This window comes from Tachypleus tridentatus, chromosome 1 (genome assembly GCF_004210375.1).
Source record: "Tachypleus tridentatus isolate NWPU-2018 chromosome 1, ASM421037v1, whole genome shotgun sequence".
NCBI lineage: Eukaryota > Metazoa > Arthropoda > Merostomata > Xiphosura > Limulidae > Tachypleus > Tachypleus tridentatus.
This window is the reverse complement of record NC_134825.1, coordinates 151708419-151731388: the sequence shown is the minus strand read 5'-3', so window position 1 is coordinate 151731388 and position 22970 is coordinate 151708419. Positions and strand designations below refer to the sequence as shown.

General features: G+C 36.6%; 1 protein-coding gene across 1 annotated transcript in view; it reads left to right on the top strand.

The window, feature by feature from the left end:
* The first annotated feature begins 269 nt into the window (after nucleotides 1-269).
* The window catches only part of LOC143227290 (frequenin-1-like), a 123276-nt gene continuing 100575 nt past the window's right edge, over nucleotides 270-22970 (top strand). The window contains exon 1 of the mRNA XM_076458750.1: nucleotides 270-459. Within this exon, the coding sequence (XP_076314865.1) occupies nucleotides 396-459 (64 nt within the window). The 5' untranslated portion in view covers nucleotides 270-395. The remainder of the gene's footprint in view (nucleotides 460-22970) is intronic.

Sequence of the window (22970 nt, the reverse complement as noted above, 5' to 3'; positions counted from 1 at the left end):
CATTTATTGTCACCCTTTTTCCAAATTGTCCAATTTGAATATTTAAAAACTTGTACTTCATTTGTATTTGATTATATGATCCAAGTACTAAATTTAGTTTAAAAGTATTACGTTTCTTGCGCTTATAGAGGGTATACATATTATACACTTTTTTATATAAAAACAGCTAGTATTGATAGACCTCTTTTTGCCAATTACTTACGCGACGCTAAAAGTTAAATTATACTGCCGAAAGATGGCACGCATACCTACAGGTTTTCTGACATTACGGTTACATTAATCGACATAGACGCAAGGAGGCGATTTGCGGGAAAGCACGAGCCGTTCTTGCTTTCGATATGCATTTTCGTGGGTGAGGAACCGAATACTGTCAGTCAGCATAACGGATTTTGTCAATGGGGAAGAAACCTAGCAAGTTGAAAAGTGACGTGGTCGCGAAACTTGCCAAGGAGACCTACTGTGAGTACATATTTAATTTTCCATCAATACTGTGAAGTTGGAACTTTTGTGCAGGTAATTAGTCAGTTAGGCTAAATGATGCCATTGTTACTGAACAGAACAGGTGGCGGAACCGTTACTTTGATTAATTCTACACACATTTAGTATGTGAAAAAATGGAAACTTTACATAGTAGGAAGATTAATAATAACATTTCTCCTTCGAAGTGGTTAAAACGGTTATAATATTTATCACTACATTCTGATATCACAATCTATTATAATCTTATGCTACAGTTTACCATCTACCTATCTTACTTGTTGGACCAAGTCCACGAGCTACCGATCACTTAGCCTCTTAGGAATATCTACGATAGGGAAGAACAGTGGTAAGCTCTTCCCCATGTAATTTTGCTTCACGGTTAATGAGATCTAATGAGGTTAATGCGCCACTGATACCTAGAGTTTGATAAATCCCCTTCGTACCTTTTTTGAGTTATGGGCTGAGAGTATATTTATTTTTGCAAAATGTTCAATGGTACTTCAAAAGATTTCAATTATATCCTGTTATTTTTTAAAATAAGTTTTTGATATCTCATATCATCAGAGGTGTCGCTAGGTGCTAAAAAATTCGGGTCCACAGGAACTAGAAGTTTCGGCGTTTCAGCATGAAATCGATTATAGTATTTTCTTGTGATTTCGGGCACTCTCAAAAAGTATCGGGGCACAGACCTCATGTACCAGCGCCTAGCAACGCATCTTTTTATCGTAGACATGTTCTATTAGCGTTTAACCAGAGGCAACTAGCATTAATATCAACCCACAATGCTAACGACGAAAATAATAAGGCAGTAGAAATTCTTTAAAATACACATACACATGAAGATTTTCAAAATCGCCATCTTTAAATATTAGGCATCTGCGACTCAATGCTGCAGATGAATACATGAGTTGATATAGGTGTAGTGTACCATTGAGCTTACAGTAGATTAATTAAATTACCTTTAAGGGGGAGATGAAACTTGGTTCCAGAAGTAGCACGTAAACCTACAAAAGGGTTTCTTGCACATAGCAATCTAATTGGGAACTGATAGGCTTAGTATGGTTTATTTTGAATTTCGCGCAAAGCTATACGAGAGCTATCTGCGCTAGCCGTTCTTAATTTTGCGGTGTAAGGCAGCTAGTCATCACCACCCACAGCCACCTCTTGGGCTACTTTTTTTACTAACGAATAGTGGGATTGATCGTAACATTGTAACGACCACACGGCTGAAAAGGCGAGCATGTTTGGTGTAACGGGGATTCAAACCCGCGGCCTCCAGATTACGAGTTAAGTGCCTTAATCACCTGGCCATACCTGGTCAGACTGATAGGCAACTGAAGGTAACTAGCCAATATCACTAACTGCTAACTTTGGATGCTCTTACTCGACCGAGTAGTGGGAGTTGACCATGGCACACACTAATAGGGCCCCTTCGCACACAAACTGCACAACATTGGCCAAGGCCACACCTTAACCCTATAGGTGAGGCACTAAAATGATGGATCAGTGAAGAACAATATAATTATATAAAATAAAATATATATCACGAAATTACTAATATGAGAAGAAACACAAACACACACACAAAGTTTTTTATTTTTTTTACGAAAGGGATAGTAGTTTGTAGTTACAAAGAAACGGTGTAATTACTAATACACGGCCTAATGAATCACGACTTGGTGTCCGTGACAGGTAACGCAAAAACGATGAATATGTAGCATGCGCAGTAATTACAAACAAAAGAAAAACTACGTACATTGAGATATGGATGCCAACATTTTATAGTAGGCAAGCTTTGTGAAATTGTATTCTTAATCCAATTGATTGTGGTTTGCGATTTATAAAGTTTGTGTGTACATTCCAGTATAAACGGTAAATAATTGGTGGATGTACAGTCAGCGAAATGTGTTTGAAAATATTTTAACACTTCATGTTGACTTTAAAAAGATTAGTAGTAAAACAGATCTCGACAGCGTATTTAAATACGGTGTTTGAAAAAACCAACTTTAATTTCGAAGCGTATTCTACTGAGCGCTGGTGTACTAGATAAAACCGTTTTCAACATTATATATATATGGTCTAATATGCTATATTAAGTGTAGTTCGAAGAATATTTTTGTAATAGATTAATAGTATCTACATATTTTTGCTCAAAATAATACTTTAAATTTAATAAAAGTTATTCACGAATGATTAGGAACTTTTAAATAAATGCTGCCATAGATGTATGGAATTATAGAAACTATAATAAATTTAAATACGTTAACATATTTATAACTTATCTTAAATTTATCAGTCCATTTGAAGATTTGTGATGCTATGTAATTATATTTGCATAACATCTGAGTGCAAACGTAGGTAGTTCTGTAATAATATGTGTGTTTGTGGGTTTGTGTTATAGCAAAGCCACATCGTGCTATCTGCTGAGCCCACTGAGGGGAATCGAATTCCTAATTTTAGCGTTGTTTAATCCGTAGGCTTACCGCTGTGATAGCGGGGGGCCTGTAATGTATAATGTATTTGTTTGTATTGTATTTCTAAAACGACACGGGCCCGGCGTGGTCAGGTGGTTAAGACACTCGACTCGTAATCCGCGGGTCACGGGTTCGAATGCCTGTCACAACCAAATATGGTCGCCCTTTCAGCCTTGGGGGCGTTATAATGTGACGATCAATCCCACTATTCGTCGGTTAAAGAGTAGCCTAAGAGTTGGCGGTAGGTGGTAAAGACTAGCTGCCTTCTCTCTAGTCTTACACTGCTAAATTAGGAACGGCTAGCGCAAATAGCCCTCGTATAGCTTTGCGCGAAATTCAAAACAAACAAACCAAACCACTACACTTAAAGGCAACACTCCATACGACGTAATTCTTGTTGCAGTTTCACACACGTCAGTGGGGTTACAATGTCTAAATATGAGTATCAGGCAAAACATTTAAGTTTGCTCCAAAGATATTTATTTCATAAAGTCTACATAAAACAAGTGCTTATTTCCGGTGTATGATATTTGTTTTCATTCTTTTCCGGTAATCAGACGAAGCAGATGAATTGCAATTTTTTATCACGCCCACAGACAGTTGAAAGCTACTAATTCTGATATCATTATGACGTGGCTCCACCTACCAGTTGCGCAGCGATACATCTGCGGACTCACACCACTAGAAACTGATTTTCGATACTCGTGGTAGGCAGAACACAGAAAGCCCATGGTGTAGCATTATGCATAGTTCCAAACAATCACTCATTATAATGTGTTTGTTTTTGTAAATTTCGCTCAACTTACACGAGGGTTGTTTGCACTAGCCGTCCCTAATTTAGCAGTGCAAGACTAGAGGGAAGACAGCTTGTCATAAAAATCCAACATGTGGGCTACTCTTTTTACCAACGAATACTGGGATTGATTGTCACATTATAATGCCCCCATAGCTGAAAGAGCGAGCATGTTTGGTGTGAGGGGGATTCGAACCCGCGACCCTCACATTACGATTTGAGGCACTAACAACCTGGCCATGCTGGGTCTCATTATGATGTGAAGAAATTGAATGTGATATCAATAGTGTCTTTTGAGATTTATTTATTAAATTCAGAACTGTTTTATTTTTGGATTTCTTGAATGATACATGGATATATGAACGTTGAATTGTTTAGTTTAAATTGAGACAACTACAGCCCAATTACAGAGGTGCTTGCGTGACCGCCATTTTACTTTTAATTAAATCGAAATAATGATTTATATTATGAGGTTAATAATGGGGTATGAAGTTAAATAAAAGATTAACTACTAAGGAATTGAGAAGTATGAAGCTATTACGATTAAAATTAGTACAATATTTGATCAGTTGTTCGCTCTCTCTCTCTCTCGGTGTTTGGGTATGATATGTTCATACCCTGGAGGGTCAGGTTCTTTTGACCTCTTCCTCCTCCCCGTATTTATGTGGTCTTGCAGTATTGAAATTTGTAATTATTTTATTTTTAGGTCAGAGTGAACTGAATATTATTCTGATCCTATTCAGGGCAATGTCCATGTATTGTGGTACATATATGGTTTTGCTGTATCAGCAGAATGTTAAGTTTGTTGGTGGAATTTTTTTAAAATTAATTTTTATTATTTTTACTTATTTATTTCTTTATTTTTATTTTATTTTATTTTATTTTTTATGTTTAAAATACAAATTGACTGGGGAGAGATGTTTAGGACTAACTTCATCATGTATGAGGTACCTATCTAGTTCGCATAGTAATTCATTTTTCATCCAGTTTTTTATCGAAGTACGTTATTGTACCATGCAGGAGTCTATCTGGTACGGTTTTTATGTTCGAATATTTGTGTATGAATTTAGATGATATAGTTCTTGGAACTCTGTATGCTGTTGTGAGGAGTGTGTTTTGGATTGTTTGTAGTTTGGTTTTAATTATTTTATTGCTTACAGTTATCCATGCTGGAGATGCGTAGTCTATTACTGGTCTAATATATGTTTTATATATTTTTAGTATGTTGTCGGCCCGGCATGGCCAAGCGTGTTAAGGCGTGCGACTCGTAATGTGAGGGTCGCGGGTTCTCATCCCCGTCGCACCAAACATGCTCGCCCTTTCAGCCGTGGGGGTGTTATAATGTTACGGTCAATCCCACTATTCAATGGTAAAAGAGTAGCCCAACAGTTGGCGGTGGGTGGTGATGACTAGCTGCCTTCCCTCTAGTCTTACACTGCTAAATTAGGGACGGCTAGCACAGATAGCCCTCGAGTAGCTTTGTGCGAAATTCAAAAAAAAAGTATGTTGTCTATAGATGATCCACTGTTTTTATCAGTTAGACTCCTAGCATAGTTAGTTTTTCACCAGACTTTATTTTTAATTTCGTTGACATGATTAATCCAAGTTAATTTTCAATCATAGGTTAGACCTAAAAATTTTGCCGATGGGGTAGTCTGAAGTAGTGTGCCATTCATATATAATTCTGGCTGTTTTTTTTTTTTTTTGTCAATTTCGTAAAGACTAGAAGTTGTGTTTTTGCTGTGTTTATTTTTATTCAATATTTTTGACAGTATTCACTAATTCTATTTAGTTATGGTTGTATGTTAGTGGCTGCTATTGCTGGTGTTGCGGCACTTTTTCAGACTGCCACATCATCTGCGAACTGTGAAGAGAATCCATGATTTGGATCCTTCAATGGCATATTGTTTACATACATGATGAGGATCAGTTGTTAACTTGTTTGTTTGCTTGTTTTTGAATTTCGCGCAAAGCTACACGAGGGCTCTTTCACCAACGAATAGTGGGATTGGTCGTAACATTATAACCCCTACACAGCTGAAAGGGCTAGTAAAGTTTGGTGTGACGGGAATTCGAACCCGCGACCCTCTGATTACAAGTCGAGTGCCTTAACCACCTGGCCATGCCGGGCCCAGTTGTTAACTTATAATAAGAGTTGCCTAACTTGACCTTATAGATTCCATAGTACTTTAATCGCCCCACACGTGTGTGTATATCCCGTCGGAATATTTATGTTCTTTCAAGTTTCATTAGGTGTTTAATGTCTAATAAAAATTTTGCTAAAATATTCGTTCTCATAAATTCTCCCAGAATATTTATTTTCTTGCAAACCCCGTGAGTTGATGAAAATTAAGTACCTCACATTAGGACCCGTCAGAGAAATTCCAAGCCCTGGTTCCATCTCAAGACCCATCCCGCCGGCCAAAGTGTTAGCAGAATTTTTCTTTTTTCTTTTATCTTTTTTTAATATGTTTATGTTAAGCATAAAGCTACACAATGGGCTATCTGTAATCTGCTCGCCAGGGGTATCGAAGCCTGATTTTCAGTGTTGTAAGTCCGCAGACAAAACGCTGTGCCACCGAAAGGGGGCTTTTTCAAATGTAATCATATGTCCCTCCCCATCCGTATATCACCACTGTTACTTACCTTATCTTTAATCCCTTTTATCATTACTAACCTTTGCGTCTTTCTCTCTTTTTTAATCATCTTACTTCATGTCCCTGGGCGTGGTGGTTTGGCACCAGCACATCTACTATCACCCACACTGTTGACAGGTTCTGACTCGTACCCTTTATACGTATAATGGACATTATACTTATGGTTAGGCCAATTTAAAAACTTTCCGTCATGATAGACAAACGCACCAACCACGCATCGTTAAGAATGGGAACACATTATATTGTTTTCCACGTCAGTGATTGTTTTTCTTAAAATAATTTTAACTTCTACATTCCAACTTCTTTCAGCTAGATACTTGCACTACTGCATTGCAAAGGCGTTTCAGGGTAAATCGTCACGTGTATTTAATTTGTTGTTATTCATTAGTTAATAGTTTTAATCTTAGGAAGTAAACAAAAAGTAATGTGACAAGTGTTCAAGTCTTGTTATTTGTAACGTGACAAGTGTTCAAGTCGTGTTATTTGTAATGTGTCTGTTGAATTTCCTGCACATCCTCTCGAGGGCTATGTACACAAGCCGTTTCTAAGTGATGAACGAAAAGGAAGGCAACTCGCAATTCAAGACCACCGACCGTCAACTCTTGAGCTATTTTAATTAAAGCCCTCTTTATTCTAACCCCATGGTGCGCAAACTGTGAGGCGGACAACTGTAATGATAGGAGCATTATATCTGTTCCTTGTACAGATTTTAGAAATGAGTAGGATACTACATATTGTTACTATTAAGTAGTTTAGTAAATGGGAATATAATGTATATACACAGAGTGGGGGAGCTGTGTTGTTAACCTGCCTGAGAATACGAAAGGAACAAGTTAGGTTAATTCCACGTTGAAAAGCAAATAAAATGTCAGGTTACACAGCCGAAACTTTGTGTACTCTCCTCTCTTTCTTTCTAGTCTAGAATTAACCTTTCACATACACAAATAGTTTTATAACCTTTCACATACACAAATAGTTTTATATTGAAATAGTTTTTTTGTGAACGGTAAGAATTCTTCTTACACCTGGTAAAGGCCCAGCACGGCCAGGCTTCTTACACCTGGTAAAGGCCCAGCATGGCCAGGTGGGTTAAGGCGTTCGACTCGTAATCTGAAGGTCGCGGATTCTAATCCCTGTCGCATCAAACATGCTCGTCCTTTCAACCGCGGGGCGTATTAAGGTGACGGTTAATCCCACTATTCGTTTGTAAAAGAGTAACTCAAGAGTTTGCGATGGGTGGTGATGACAAGCCCTTGAGTAGTTTTGCGCGAAATTCAAAAACAAAAAGACAAACGTCAAGTATAGGAAATCTTGCATATATTTTATTGGTAGTGATCGTTGGCTGTTTGAAAGTTCTGCACCTCGCTGTTTGCTTGCAGTAATTTGAAGCCTGTAAACTACGAAACAAGGAAGGTGGCCTTCAAACTACTGATTGTTTCGCCCTATTTTATAATTTGATAGGTGGCGCTGATCGATCGTCCCTGAACTTTTTAAATTAATGCTTCATTACGCTTCTTACCTAATTCAATATCCTTTGTATATATTATTCTATCATTGTGTATTTGTTGTTTTTGCTGATTGCTTGTTTGTTTGTAATCAAGCACAAAGCTACTCAATGGGCTATATTATGTTTTGCCCACTACGGGTATCAGAACTCGGATTATAGCGGCTTGAGGGGCTTGCCGATGGCTAAAAAAGTGATTTGATTAGTTCACCATCAAATAACCACATACACTGTTTAACATCACAAGTGCAACAACTTTTAAATATTTAATTTTAATAGAAGTATTCAAAAACCTTGGCAGTAGAACACACTCTTTTAAACAGAGCACAGAAATGTTGTCGTGACTACATTTCATGCAAAAGCAACGTGACTATTGGTTTGAAGGCCGAGATATCATGAAATTATATTTAACGCTTTCCTAGTTTGTAGTTTGGCTTATTTCAAATTTTGCGCAAAGCTGAACCGAGGTCAACCTGCGCTAGCCGTTCCTAATTTAGCAGTCAAAGACTTGAGGGAAGGCTATCATCAACAATTGCCGCCAACTCTTGGGAAACTTTTTTATCAACTAATAGTGGGACTGAGTGAAACATTATAACGTCCTCACAGCTGAAAGAGTTAGCATGTTTGGTAGGACGGGGATTCGATTCCGTGACCCTCAGACTGCGAGTCGAGCGCCCTAACCATCTGGCCATCGAGCTAACAGCTGGTGAAAAACATGGATAAGTTGGTATTACATATGGGCGAAAAACGATCTTGTATTTCTTCAGGTGATGACTCAGAAGTAAACAGAGGAAATCGTTAAATTATGGCGATGAACAACAACAAATTCTTGGCTCTGCAGCTTTATCAAGCGTTTCCTCTGTTGACGATTTTGCTATTTTTGTCGGTAAACTAAACACTAAGCCTAAAACTAAAGTGCGTGAGAACAAGGGGGATTATTTAAATTGTCAATGATGAGGAATCGTTGCAGTTTGTCGTATGTTTGCATATTTTAGCTATATGGTCAAAGAACTTACAAGGCGTTTGAAAACCAAACACCCTGAACATGCGAGTAAAACCATTGACTTCTTTAAACAACAAACAGGTGAAAGGTTAAATCATGTTACTGTTTCATCCAAAGCATTTAAAGCTTCTTAAAAGCATCTCATTTAGTGGAAAAACATAAAGCCACACCAAGAAAGATTATTACATTTACCATAACCATGTATGATAAGCTGATGCACAGAGACAGGTAAGACTTGGTATTGAAGGCCATCCCATTAAAACATTACTCTATCGCGAAGTGTAATCCCTGCTGAAAATACGTAATTGACACGAATCAGAACAGTCCGCCATACAACTTGAAACCTCAGATGTTGAAACGGTAGCTCAGCGTCTGTTATTGATAAGATACTGTTACGAATGGAAGTGTTTAAAGAGGTTTTATTTTGTCAAACACTTAGAAGGCAGAGCTATAGTTGAAACCATTTCTTCTCTTGTTGATGAGGCTTTTACCACATCGAATGTCTTAACCACCTGGTCATGCCGAGCCTTTATACTTCGAAAACAACAAGTTTAAAAATGGAATCTGTGAAACATTTTATTACATCAGTGAATTCCTGGGGGCAAATGAGTCAAAATTCAGACTTATTCGTTATGTTGTTTGTGTTCATCTAAAAAAAACCAAAAAAACTTGAATGTCAATTTGTAGATTAAATCTAAACGATAATCGACTTGTGAGGGTCGTGGGTTCGAATCCCCGTCACACCAAACATACTCGCCCTTTCAGCCGTGGGAGCGTTATAATTTACTGGTCAATTCCACTATCTGTTGGTAAAAGAGTACCCCAAGAGTTGGCGGTGGGTGGTGATGACTAGCTGCTTTCCCTCTAGTCTTACACTACCAAATTAGGAACGACTGGCGCAGATAGCCCTCGTGTAGCTTTGCGTGAGATTTGGGAAAATCATACAAACAAAACGTACTTCGCCGACCATTTTACGAAACAGTGTTACTTAATAGCATCATATACAGTATTTATAACATTAATTAAAGCACATCAGCGTTATAGAGAAAACTCAGCCTCATTATTAACTTTGCAAATAATTCGTAATATGTCATGAGGGCAAAATAATACGACCTTAGTTATGTGACGAGTTCAACAAAATGCAATCTGAAACATCCACAAGTGTGTTAATCACAACGTTAACTTGTTTTAAAGTAAAGCCATATAGGGCTATCAATTGTGTAAACGTCGGGGGATCGAATCCTAGAACTTACCGCTGTCCCAATGGTGGAATGATAAGTCAGCATCCATAGAACCACTGAAATATCGTATAGAGATGTATTTTGTACTTAGTCAAGGAAGCTTATAATTTATTTCAAGATAAAACTTGTGCTAAAATATTACGGGTACTCTAATGTTTTAAGCTGTCAAGCTTTGGCTTTTATTAGTAAGTAATATATACAATAGGAACATGAAGTTGTTGTTTTTTGTATTCACATTTAAATTGCATATTCATTCACAATGATTATGTTGAGTCTGATGGGTTGTCGGTTGCATATTTAGTATGATCTGTGGAAGTTACATGATTATGATTCCAGGCAATCATGCTATCGCTTGACAATAGACTTAAAGAAGTCCAAGAATCTAGACTAATAATATATTTGTTTTTTTAACATAACTATTTGTTGACTTTGCTAAATCAGAAACGTGGTGTTTTTTACCTGTAGGAAAACTCGTATTGAATAAACCTTTCTTAGAGTACTCCTGAGACCCGTAATCCTCTTTTAGATTCTTGCTAAGTACAGTTATTGTCATCGTAAGATACATTTAAAGAAGTATCAGGCTACAGGAGAATAAGTAAATAGTCCTAACCGAATCTGAGGTACAAGTGATGTTATGTTAAACCAGCACTTTTATACTAACACTAAAGTTTAGCAAAATGAGCAAAAAACATTTGACCAAGGAGAGATTAAAAGAGTGAAAAAAGGAGTCTATTTACTTCATACGTCACGACAAAGTAAAAATAATCAAAAACTGGAAGTCTCATTGGTTTGTTTTGAATTTCGCGCAAAGCTACACAAGAGCTATCTGCACTAGCTGTCCATAATTTAGCAGTGTAAGGCTAGAGGGAAGGCAGCTAGTCACTACCACCCACCGCCAACTCTTGGGCTACTCTTTTTACCAACGAATAGTGAGATTGATCGACACCCTATAACGCCCTTTTGGCTGATAGGGCGAGCATGTTTGGTGTTACAGGGATTTGAACCTGCGACCCTCGGATTACGAGTCGAGTACCTTAACCCACGTGGCCATGCCAGGCCAGTTTCAGTGGTAAACCAAAATTTGCAACCGTGTCATTACGACAATGTAGATTTTAGTTGTTTCATATATGCCTCTTATTTTTTAATTTTATTTTTTCGTTAACGCAATTTTAATCTTTGTTCTTTCGTAAGTATGTTTTCGGCCATATACTAATAAAGAATTATTCATGTTTTATTAATATTGCAAATATTATAATTATTATCTTATATATTACCTACTCATCGTTTGTGCTTGTGTTTAGTTCAGAATGGAGTTAATAAACAGTATTGAAGTGTATATGACTTATTTCTAAGATTTACCCTACAAATCTTGTATCCCGGCTACAAAATTCATAATGCAACCCTTCATGACTGAAATGGGGCCGGTTGTGGTCAAGTGATTACCATGTCCATCTGCAAATAGAAGAGGCTGGAACTCGATACGCGATGCCATTGAATATACTCTACATTTTTAACTATGGCCGCTTTATAAAAGTGAAAATCAATCCCATTACTCGGTTTAAAGAGTTGGACAAACCTGTTATAGCGGTGGGTGCTGCTGGTTGCCTACCCTCCTTTTCTTTAATAATTCATAATTAGGGACGGCTGCATCTTAATTTTATGAGTATCTAATACGGACTTTAGCTCAAGCGTGCGTAAGGTGTCGTTCAGGTTAACAATTCCTGTTCCCGAGTTCCAACTCTAATTAAAATCATATTTTTGCATATGCAAGAATGGCTGCGAACGTAAAAATAAGTTAAGGTTATTTATAATCCGCCTGTTTGGTGAAGTCGGTTTTGGTGAGAATATATTCATTGTTTAATCGTTGTTTCAGAGTCTTTATTTGTTTGCAGTTCAGTGCAAGCCTGCACAAGATCTGTGTTCTGCCCACCACGGGTATCGAAACACGGCTTCTAGCGTTGTATGTCCGCAGACATACCACTGTGCCGCTGTGGGACGGTTTCAGAATGAACAAACAGTGGAGGCATAACTAAAACTTGTTCTTAGCTATTATTATTATTAGTTTGTAACGATGCGCGATTGTTCTGTAATGAAACGTCTTGTGACACAGGACGTTTTCCATGGAAGGTGGGGTATCCAAGGGTCCGTACCCAAGAATATTTGAAAACCTGGGTGCTGGGAGATGCATTTCATGCTACTTGCAAAAACACTAAACTTTTTGTTTCGTTAAATTTCAACAGTTTTTCTAAAGGGTAAGTTGGAATATGCGTTAAATCGCTAATGTTTCGTGGCCCGTTTTAACAATAGTAACAAAGTAAGCAACTTATGATTTAGTATCACAAATACATAGGTTAATTTATAGTGCCATGCCCTTCTTGTGTGTGTGCGTGTGCGCATAAGGATGTAATACACAAGCCTGAAACAAACTCGCGTTCACATTTAGTGCCCAAAAGTGGAACAGTTTATCTTGTTTGCACGCAGAGCTACAATCCGTGGTGCGACATTCTTTGACGAGTGTGATAATAAACTATAATCAACAACGATAAAAAATTAAATTTTTAATGGGCTTGGCACCAACACAAGAGAATAATCAGAGACCAAGCTTTGAAAGTCGTTTCGCATAACAGCTTGGCTGAAAACACTAACACTAGCTCATTGTTATTCAAGCGAAGCTTACATGAGTATGCTTAGAAACGGTTTTTGTCAGAAACACAAGAACAAATATTTATCGAGTCTACATTTATCTCTAATTGTAGTTTAATGAGTGATTATGGTGATTACTAACTTGTAATTTAATTAGGGACCATTTTCTGGGTCATATCAGCTCGTTTTTATCATTTGTATTGTTTATTCTCATATACTACTTTATAATAGCTTACTATTTAGGGGTTAATAAGTGTATTTACTCTGTATTATAACGTTTTTTTTTCTAATATGGTTTTGTTATTTGATGTGCCCCCCGCCTACGGATTTACAACGCTAAAATCAGAGGTTCGATTCCCTCAACAGATAACCCGATGTGATGTGAATTTGTTATAAGAAAACACATGTGTCAACACTTAATTCACATAGGTGAAGATCAATACATGTTTCTTTCTTTTTCATTGAAATAAAACCAAACGAAATCCTCAATAACCACAGCTTTTAGCTAGTATTAAAATAAATTAACCTATGAGATTTTTTTTCGTTTTTATTAGCTATATTTTAACACCAGAAATACTAAGCACAGAACACGCGTATACACGATTTGATTTTATTAATTATCAGGATCTCTACCAGCCTATCCTCAAATTGAATAGGTATGATTAGGGTAAACTAATCTATGAAATCTTGGGCGTGACCATAAACATTAGTCGAAAGGGTTTGAGTCCAAAACTATAATGATATCTCAAACCGATCGAATCTCGTCAAGAGATGGCAGAGCTATAATCTAAAAGTTTGTACTTAAAAAAACACAAAACAAATCCGGCATGGGAACCATTTTTGAGTTATAGTCTGGGGTCGCGGGTTCGAATCCTCATCGCACCAAACATGCTCGCCCTTTCAGCCGTGAGGGCGTTATAGAATGACGGTCAGTCCCACTATTCGTTGGTAAAAGAGTAGCCCAAGAGTTGGCTGTGGGTGGTGCTGACTAGCTGCCTTCTTTCTAGTCTTACACTGCTAAATTAGGAACGGCTAGCGCAAATAGTCCTCGTGTAGCTTTACGCGAAATTCAGAAACAAACAAACGTAAAACCATCTTAGGACAGCATATATAGTGTAAGTTGTGTTCGAAACTGTCATAAATGGTGCTTATAAATAACGGTACGTCTTGATTCATTAAACACAAAAGTAAATACTTAAGTTATAGCCGTTTTCATCTTCAGATTTACTATTCTGCACTTGTATTTCACTTATATCTTTATGGTTCAACTGTCTTCGAACTAGAAGCAAATCCATTACAATTCTTCACTAGACGCGCAAATATTACGAATGGAATATAAGAGGAGGAAGAAACAACCGCCAAAGATGATTCCTTTCAATATAAAAGTAAAATGTTATTTCAAGTCACGTGACATAGTTACTTTTTAAATTTTGTACGTCTGATGCGACATTTAACAAACGTTTTTTATTTTGTATTATATATTCTAAAATCACATCGGGCTATCTGCTGTGTCCACCAATGGGAGTCGAACCCCTGATTTTAGCGTTGTAAACCCGTAGGCGGGGGACCTAATTTTTGTATGTGCCAGCTCAATCAATCTAATAGCAAAGTTTCTAATTCTTATGATTCTATTCAAACAGGCAGTAAAGGTTTCCGAGCGATGAGCTATATTTATTTCGTTAATATCTTGAGGATAGCGAGTCATCGCTTGTAGCTTTAACGTGTAAAATATTTTAGATATTCAATAGTATTGGTCAGGTTCCTCACATTAACGCAACTTAATTTTGATATATTATCTGACTGATTTCCAAATATTAGTTGTTTTGGAAATTGGGGTTATAACCAAAAATCCTTAAAAGTTTTACGGCGATCAGATTGCAGGTACATTGGCACTAAAGCAGTTACAAATAGCTGTCTAACTCAAAAATAGAATATTGAATAAATTATGGAGTAGAGGATGGAATCTCCATGGAGTCACATCCAAGAGTTTCTGAAAATTTCATGGTTAACTGGATGAGAACTTGAGAAGATGTCACCACAAAGGCCAACAACAGACACGATCCGCATTTCAGTGTTTGTTAAAAGAGTTACATATTAGTGAAACTGTCAAATACCAGAAGTCCTTCTCAGGATGTACCCTTGTCATGGGTTTCATGTCTCTCTTTCCCTTCTAACATGTAGAATATAAACATCAAAATTTGTAACAATTTGTTTATGTACATTTTTTTTCGTAAGACAATTTACCATCTCATCTTGTTCAATATATAGGGCCATTAAATACTAAGTTATATAACAGTAATGTCCAAATAGTTGAACGTTCCAGCTTTCATATTCATATGTACATAAATAGATATCAGACTTACATTATGAGTTAAGGTTTCGGGCTACTGGAGACCCAACGTATATTGATTGTCGGAGAGAATCCTTAAAATGATACTAAAGTTTTGTGATAATGTGATGAACTATCTGTATACCGACACGTAATGCAAGTGCTCTAAAACATGTTTCGTTTATAACAATATTAATAAGTTTATAATAACGCTTGAAGTAAATGTTAAGTATGAACGTTTATGCTGGTAAGATAACACTTAAAACATTTCTGTTTGAATGTATGTGCTACAAGGTACCTCCAAATCTGAAAACTTTTCACGCTAGTTAAAATTTAACTCAATTCAAGTTATATTTTAAAGGTACCATCAAACTAACGCCTCGTCTTAAAATGTATTTTATTCCGTTTAGAATCATCGTTTAAACACTAATTCAATAAAATAGGACATCATAAATTCTCAAAATATTATTTAAATAAAACTCCTTGGAGTTAATGGTTATGGTTTTCTTTAGTTACGTTTAGCTGCTGCTCTCTTCAACCATCAAAATAACTTTTTCCTTATAATGACTTTCTCCTTATAAAAGAGCTCCATGTAATCGATGCCACAGCCCACCTCAGAGAGTCAGAGTGAAAATGCCAATAATTGTAACGTAAGGTTTGCTTCAGTATTTGAGACTCTTGAAGCTGATAAATCGTTCTGATAAAGTTGCTTGGTTAAAATGGGTTTATTTTGATCAAACTATGCAAAAGAATAATCGATATTTTGTTTAACTGCTAGTTATGTATGAGTATAAAACTATTTAACAAAACCTTATCTTAAGATTGGCAGAGAACGGACTGTAGTTTTTCTTTCTCTTTTGCAAACGCAAACGAACTTGGCAGGAGTTTAGTTTAGAGAGAGAGAGAAGTCTGAAGAATTCTCTCCCCAACAGGGGTGGTCAGGAACGTTGTGGTTCCTCTTCGTTCCTTCACATGAAAGATTATTTAATTTTGCTTGGAAATTTTCCTGTATTCTACTTTTACTTGTTTAAGGGGATGAAGTGCGGTGGGGTATTATAAAATTGACGGGTGAGAAGGGGGGGAGCGAGACAAAGGCGGCACAGAAGTGAGTCAGGCCGATGCCCGAAGTCCAAAATGTAGATATCAACTTAAAACGACCCGATTCAGGCAACACTCTTGCCTTGGCTGGGATCTAAAGATTCAATGCCAGAGATTTGAATGTGGGGAGAAACGGGAGTGTCCCGAAAAACCCACTTTCACAGGACAGGCGCCGAAAGTTTTACCTGTTCTGTGCTCGGATCTGGAAGGAAATGCATATAAATATAAACATGTATTCAACCTTATCTGTGATTATGTATTTTGTTGAGTGATTTGTGATTGTTGAAATATGTTGTATGGTGAAATGTATTTTGAAGGTGCACTGGATAGTTTACACAATGATGCAGTTAGTTGATTTTTGTGTTCTGCTTTTAAGTAATATTTGTATGTTATATCTGTTAGCCTATTCCTAAGGGTGGGTAGGTTACTGATTTTGTGTACATAGTTGACAGGTGTGTATGTTGGTAGTCGGTTTGCTGCTCTTAATATTTTATTTTGTTGTATTTGGATCTTCTGTAATATGTTGTTAGACATACTGTATGTGACTTGACATCCATATTCTATTAATGGACGGATGTAAGCCTTGTATATTTAGATGATGGTCTCTGGTGAGTAGTTTGAGTGTTTGTTAGAAATGGTCATCAAATGTATAATGCGTTTCTTGATGGATAAGTGTATGTTGTTAACATGTTTTTTCCCATGTCAACCTTGAGTCGAAAGTGATGCCAAGGAATGTAATGTGTTTGCTCATGATAATAGACGTATTGCCGAGTGAAATGTTTCCTTTTTCCAGAGTTTTCTTGTGTTTTTTAATTTCCTATAAAAATGAATGCTTGCGTTTTTGTTGAGTTTAAAACCACTTGTTGCTCCAGCTCATGACAGTATTTAGTGTTCTCTGAACACGAGACATGGCCATAAGTGGGTTTCTAGAAATACTCCAGATTGCAGTGTCGTCTGCGTATTGTGAATTGTAAGTGTGAGTGCCATGCCAGGCCTGACTGATGTAGGGACGCAATATATTCTCCTGTGTGGTTCATTTATAGAATGCAAATATTACGGTTGTAAATGCTTTATAATTTAGAAAATACCTTTCTCTGAAAGTATTTAGGCGTGTGTTTTTTTTTGGAAATTTTAGTTAGAATAAGAGTTTTATATTACTTAGACGTAACCAGCGGTAAAGAGTTTGAAATATTGCCACCAGTCACTTGTGGTCACGAATAGAGCAAGTGTGTATGTCTCTCTGTATAGGCTGAAAGGCTAGATAACTTTTTAATTGCATTTGATATACACACAGAAACAGACATGCTGGAAACCTTGGTTCCCCCTTTGTGGATAATGAAACTGATTTAGTGACGTGAGTACTATGGTATGTTGGACAGCTTGGAAAGACCTTGAAGCTGAATTTCCAAGCAAAGTTAATTATTAGTCAGAATACCGTTTTCAGACTATCTGATAAAATTATCAAAATCACCTTGTATATTTATACATGTAAGTATAGGAAAGCCACTATACACATAAGTCAGATTAACACAGCTCTTATTAGTGTTGTTATGAATATGTGTTGTTTAAAAGTGAAAACAAATTGGTAGAAGTTCCGTTTGTGTTAATAGAATTTGACTTATTCTCGCTCAACATACGTGTTTTCCGGATCTCCTGTAATTGAGCTCCTGGTAGCTAGCCTATATCGGTTCTGTAGAATGTGCCATTCTTGTGAATTTGGACCAAATACACACTCCATAATATCCAAGTGAGTCTGTCAGACGACTTTCTGTCTACGAAAATGATACTCCGTGAGTACCAGATAAAAGATAAAAATTCAATACATATTTAAGAAGGCAATATATAATATTATTATTGGATAAAGTGGACCTCTGTAAACGTTTTTAACTATTCTGTTTTGCCACGAAGTTTAAAGTTGATGGTTTATTCGTGATAGTAAAGTCAAAACAGTGTAACTGATGAACAAAATAGTGATTTTATCATACATATTCATATAGCAATGGATAATACATAAGCAACAGGTTTAAAGCTAAACTCTTCCGTGTGTCTATATACATATATATTAATAACAAAAGGTTGGGTATAGTACAGCAGTGCCTCAACACTCTGGTATTTATGTACAATCATCATATTGGTGGCTGGAGGCTAACTTCAAGAGCAGTTTTACTTTGTTCCCCATTTGATGTACAGGATCCAATTATTATCTTTCCTAGTATTCTGGCAGTAGCTAGCGATAGGTTGTAAAGATATGTAAAGTAGTGGGTTTGAGCACTCACCTCTGCTCCTTTCTTTTAAGCATATCAGGCTTATGATGCTGAGGATAAATCGGATAGACCGTGCATATCTTCAACGCAACGCAAGTCTTTCTTCTGATATCTCAAAAACCAGGATACATTATGTAAAGACCCGCCTTATGATCTTTGCCCTGGTGTTGAACGTTTGTTTTCTGGCTGAGTTTTTATTATTTTTCAAGTATATTTTTTCTTTTCTTTATATATATTTTTCTTTTCCTTCTCTACCAAATTTTAATTTAATTATACAAATATATGTTATGATATTGAACAAAAATTCAAATTTAAAAACATGTATTGATTATACATACGGCCTTATAGATTATTTTTCCCTTTTTAAAGATTTTGCTATTTATTTCTAAGCCTCACGACATATTTATTTTATCTAATTCACTCTCACATAACAGTATGGTAAAGCTTTCAAAAGACACTTGGGATACTTTTTTGTGTCAATACATTAAATTTATTCCTCACGTGCATTTAAATTGCTATATGGTTTAACTCTCTTACTCTAAATGATGGGCATCAGAGCGTAAAAAAGAAACTATTTTTTAAAGTATCAGTACTTGTTTGCTATATAAACCGTGAGGAAATCATGTTACTTACTGTAATGTCACCTCTCTGATTTTCATGCATACTGAATAAGTAAATGCACTCGTGCTGTATCGTCTTACATGTATGGGAGTTAGCCTGTTCATTTTGAACAAATGGAGTGGAGATTGGGAGAATTGGTTGCCATTTTGCTTTTAGAAATGATTCAATCCGATAACATGGAGGATTAAGTATTGTAATATTTCTTTGTTACTTCCTGATCATATACGTGAAATAATACGAACACGTGGACAAATTTAGTTCCGTTCTGACATCGATATTCTTCCAGAGTATGCAAAAGATCATTTGATGATGATGAAATAAAAATATCTAAGAATTCATCCAAAAATAAAAACATAAAAGAGACTGAGCTATTTAAGAAATGCTTCAGATGAGCTATTTTAGGTTTGTTTGTTTTTTGAATTTCGCGCAAAGCTACACGAGGGCTATCTGCGCTAGCCATCCACAATTTAGCAGTGTAAGACTAGAGAGAAAGCAGCTAGTCGTCACCACCCTCTGCCATCTCTTGGACTACTCTTTTACAAACGAACAGTGGGGTTGTTTGTCACATAATAACGTCCCCACGGCTGAAAGAACGAGCACGTTTCTGTACTCCATCCTGTGCATTATTGATTATGTCTGGCTGGTTATCACGCTAAAGAATAATCCCCCCCCTCATCCCTGTGAAATATAACTTAGTGAAAATAATATAAAACAACGAGCTTAATAATTAAAAAAAACACAAAACATGTCTGATATCGCGATAAAGCAAAGATGGGCTTATCTCGTGTAGTTGTCTGTTACTAATGAATTATTAACAAATTATGTGGGAGTGGTATGGTCTAGTTTGTAGATTTTGAGGTTGATGATTGTTATGTTCAAGGTTCGAGACGTGGTACCACTGGACACGCTCCGAACTCTCAACTTTGGGTTTATTATAACGGATGTAATCAGTTCTCTATTTCGGTCCAAGGAGGATGGCTGCTCTCTTTCAAGGTAATCAAGATTATTTCTAAACCTGAACCCCATGAGTCTGTGATCTAAGGCTAGAAAAAATGGCTAACAGCAATTAATTTACACCCTTAAGAAGTATGGGCGAAGAAGTACTGATACGAGCCTGTGTGAACAGTGACTGAGACAGTGTTATCAGCTATCGTCACAGAGGAATAATTCTTTCACGCACAAGTTAAAACGAAATATTACGTAATTGTTAGTATTTTGAAATACCTCATGATATCCCGTTAACATATGTGAATTTTTTAAGCTGTGGTTTGTCTTCGTTCCTCAAAATTAGGTGAAAATACCCTTCGCGATTTTGAGGTGCCTTTCTTAAGATTTTCCTTGAGTCCCTAGGCCGCTTACGACAATTGTGGCACCTTAGATGCTGACGTATTATCGGTTTCTCAGCATACTAGATTGTTTTTATTGTGTTTTAATTTCAAGTTGTATAAGATCGCACTATTAGATATAAGAAATACTGTCGTTATCATCAATAATATATTACATACTTTAATCTCAGAGAAACTTCACGATTACATAAGCCCTAATTCTTCTTTGCTTTGTTTTTGTTAGGGAGCTGAGTTTTTCTTTTAAAACAATACAAAACTTAAGTTTGAATCAATTCTGTACATACTGGATCAAATAGCGGTTGTTTAATAATTATTATGATAAATAAAAACTATTTCTACGAAATTATCACCGTGATTAATTGTGTTTTTTTACAACGTATTATCACTGATTTCATATGCACTTTACATATTTATTTTTAATTTCACCAAAGGCCAAATTGAAAGGAGAATATCTGACATGTGGGCTTGATTTTGTTTTTGAATTTCGTGTAAAGCTACACGAATGATATCTTTACTACTCGTTCTTAATTTAGCAGTAAAGGGGCCCGGCATGGCCAGGTGGGTTAAGGCGTTCAACTTGTAATCTGAGGGTCGCGGGTTCGAATTAGGCTGGCACCAAATATGCTCGCCCTTTTAGCCGTGGGGCGTTAGAACGTTCGGTCAATCCCACTGTTTGTTGGTAAAAGAGTAGCCCAAGAGTTGGCAGTGGGTGGTGATGACTAAGCTGTTTTCCCTCTAGTGCAGATAGCCCTCGTGTAGCTTTGCGCGAAATTCAAAAACAAACAAACAAGCAGCGAAGGACTTGAGAGAAGGTTGTAGTCATCGCCTACGACCGCCAACTCTTGAGCTACTCTTTTACTAACAAATAGTGGGATTGACCGAACTTTATAACGCCATCACGGCTGAAAGGACGAGCATGGTTGGTGTAAGGAGGTTATACCGTCAAATTACGAGTCGAACGCTCTAACCACCTGGGCATGCCGGGTGTATAGTTTGATTCGCCGTACACTCTGCTTTCTTTAGAGATATCGTAGCAATTAATAAACTGACTTTGTAATGATATGTAAATAGGCCGGACATAGAGTAGTGTTTGGCATGCCGGGCTATGAATAAGAAAGTACAAGATTCAATTTATGATATGACGCTGAAGAAACCCCGCACATTCGACAGTGTTGGCCCTATGAGTGTGTTGTCAATCTTGCTTTTAGTTTTAATAAACCATGTAAGCGGCGTGTTCTACTAAATGGATATCTTATTTCTAGCCAGTAGTTTCAGGTAGTCCAAATCAGGGCTGCATAAAAATAACCTGGACACTCACACAAATAAAGGATTTTTTTCTCTTATGAAAGAAGCATTGTTTTCATAAGAAAGCAACAATAAACATTCAGAAGTTCAAGTGAACATAAGACCTTTTAGTTTTATTCACTAGAAAACGGCGTCGCTACCTCCACTCGCATACGAAATAACACCATTGATAAAATTCCATTGTTCCTTGGCGAAAAGTACACTTCTTAAACACCGATCCATCTGTGGATTATCGGCAAGTTAACCTAACCTGTTGCTATAATCCCGCCCACTTTTTCTAAAGCCATTTTGTTATTTTATCTTGATTTAGCATATTAATAAATAGATTTATTACGAAGTTAAGTGTACGTTTGCCACAAATAAACAGCGAGTAAAAAGTGAGAGTTTGGTGTATCTGTTGACCCACCTACAGGTATGTACATACACTTTTATATATTCCAATTATGTTTTGGTGTGTCTGTTGACCCACCTACAGGTATGTACATACAGTTTTATATATTCCAATTATGTTTTGGTGTGTCTGTTGATCCACCTGCAGGTATGTACATATACTTTTATATATTTCAATTATGTTTTGGTGTGTCTGTTGACCCACCTACAGGTATGTACATACACTTTTATATATTCCAATTATGTTTTGGTGTGTCTGTTGACCCGCATGCAGGTATGTACATACACTTTTATATATTCCAATTATGTTTTGGTGTGTCTGTTGACCCACCTACAGGTATGTACATACACTTTTATATATTCCAATTATGTTTTGGTGTGTCTGTTGACCCACCTACAGGTATGTACATACACTTTTGTATATTCAATTATATATTACACATATTATGTTTTGGTGTGTCTGTTGACCCACCTGCAGGTATGTACATACACTTTTGTATATTCCAATTATGTTTTGGTGTGTCTGTTGACCCACCTGCAGGTATGTACATACACTTTTGTATATTCCAATTATGTTTTGGTGTGTCTGTTGACCCACCTGCAGGTATGTACATACACTTTTGTATATTCCAATTATGTTTTGGTGTGTCTGTTGACCCACCTACAGGTATGTACATACATACATTATGTTTTGGTGTGTTTTATATATTCCAATTATGTTTTGGTGTGTCTGTTGACCCACCTACAGGTATGTACATATACTTTTATATATTCCAATTATGGTTTTTTTTACCTCATATTTATTTATTTAATTTACATCAC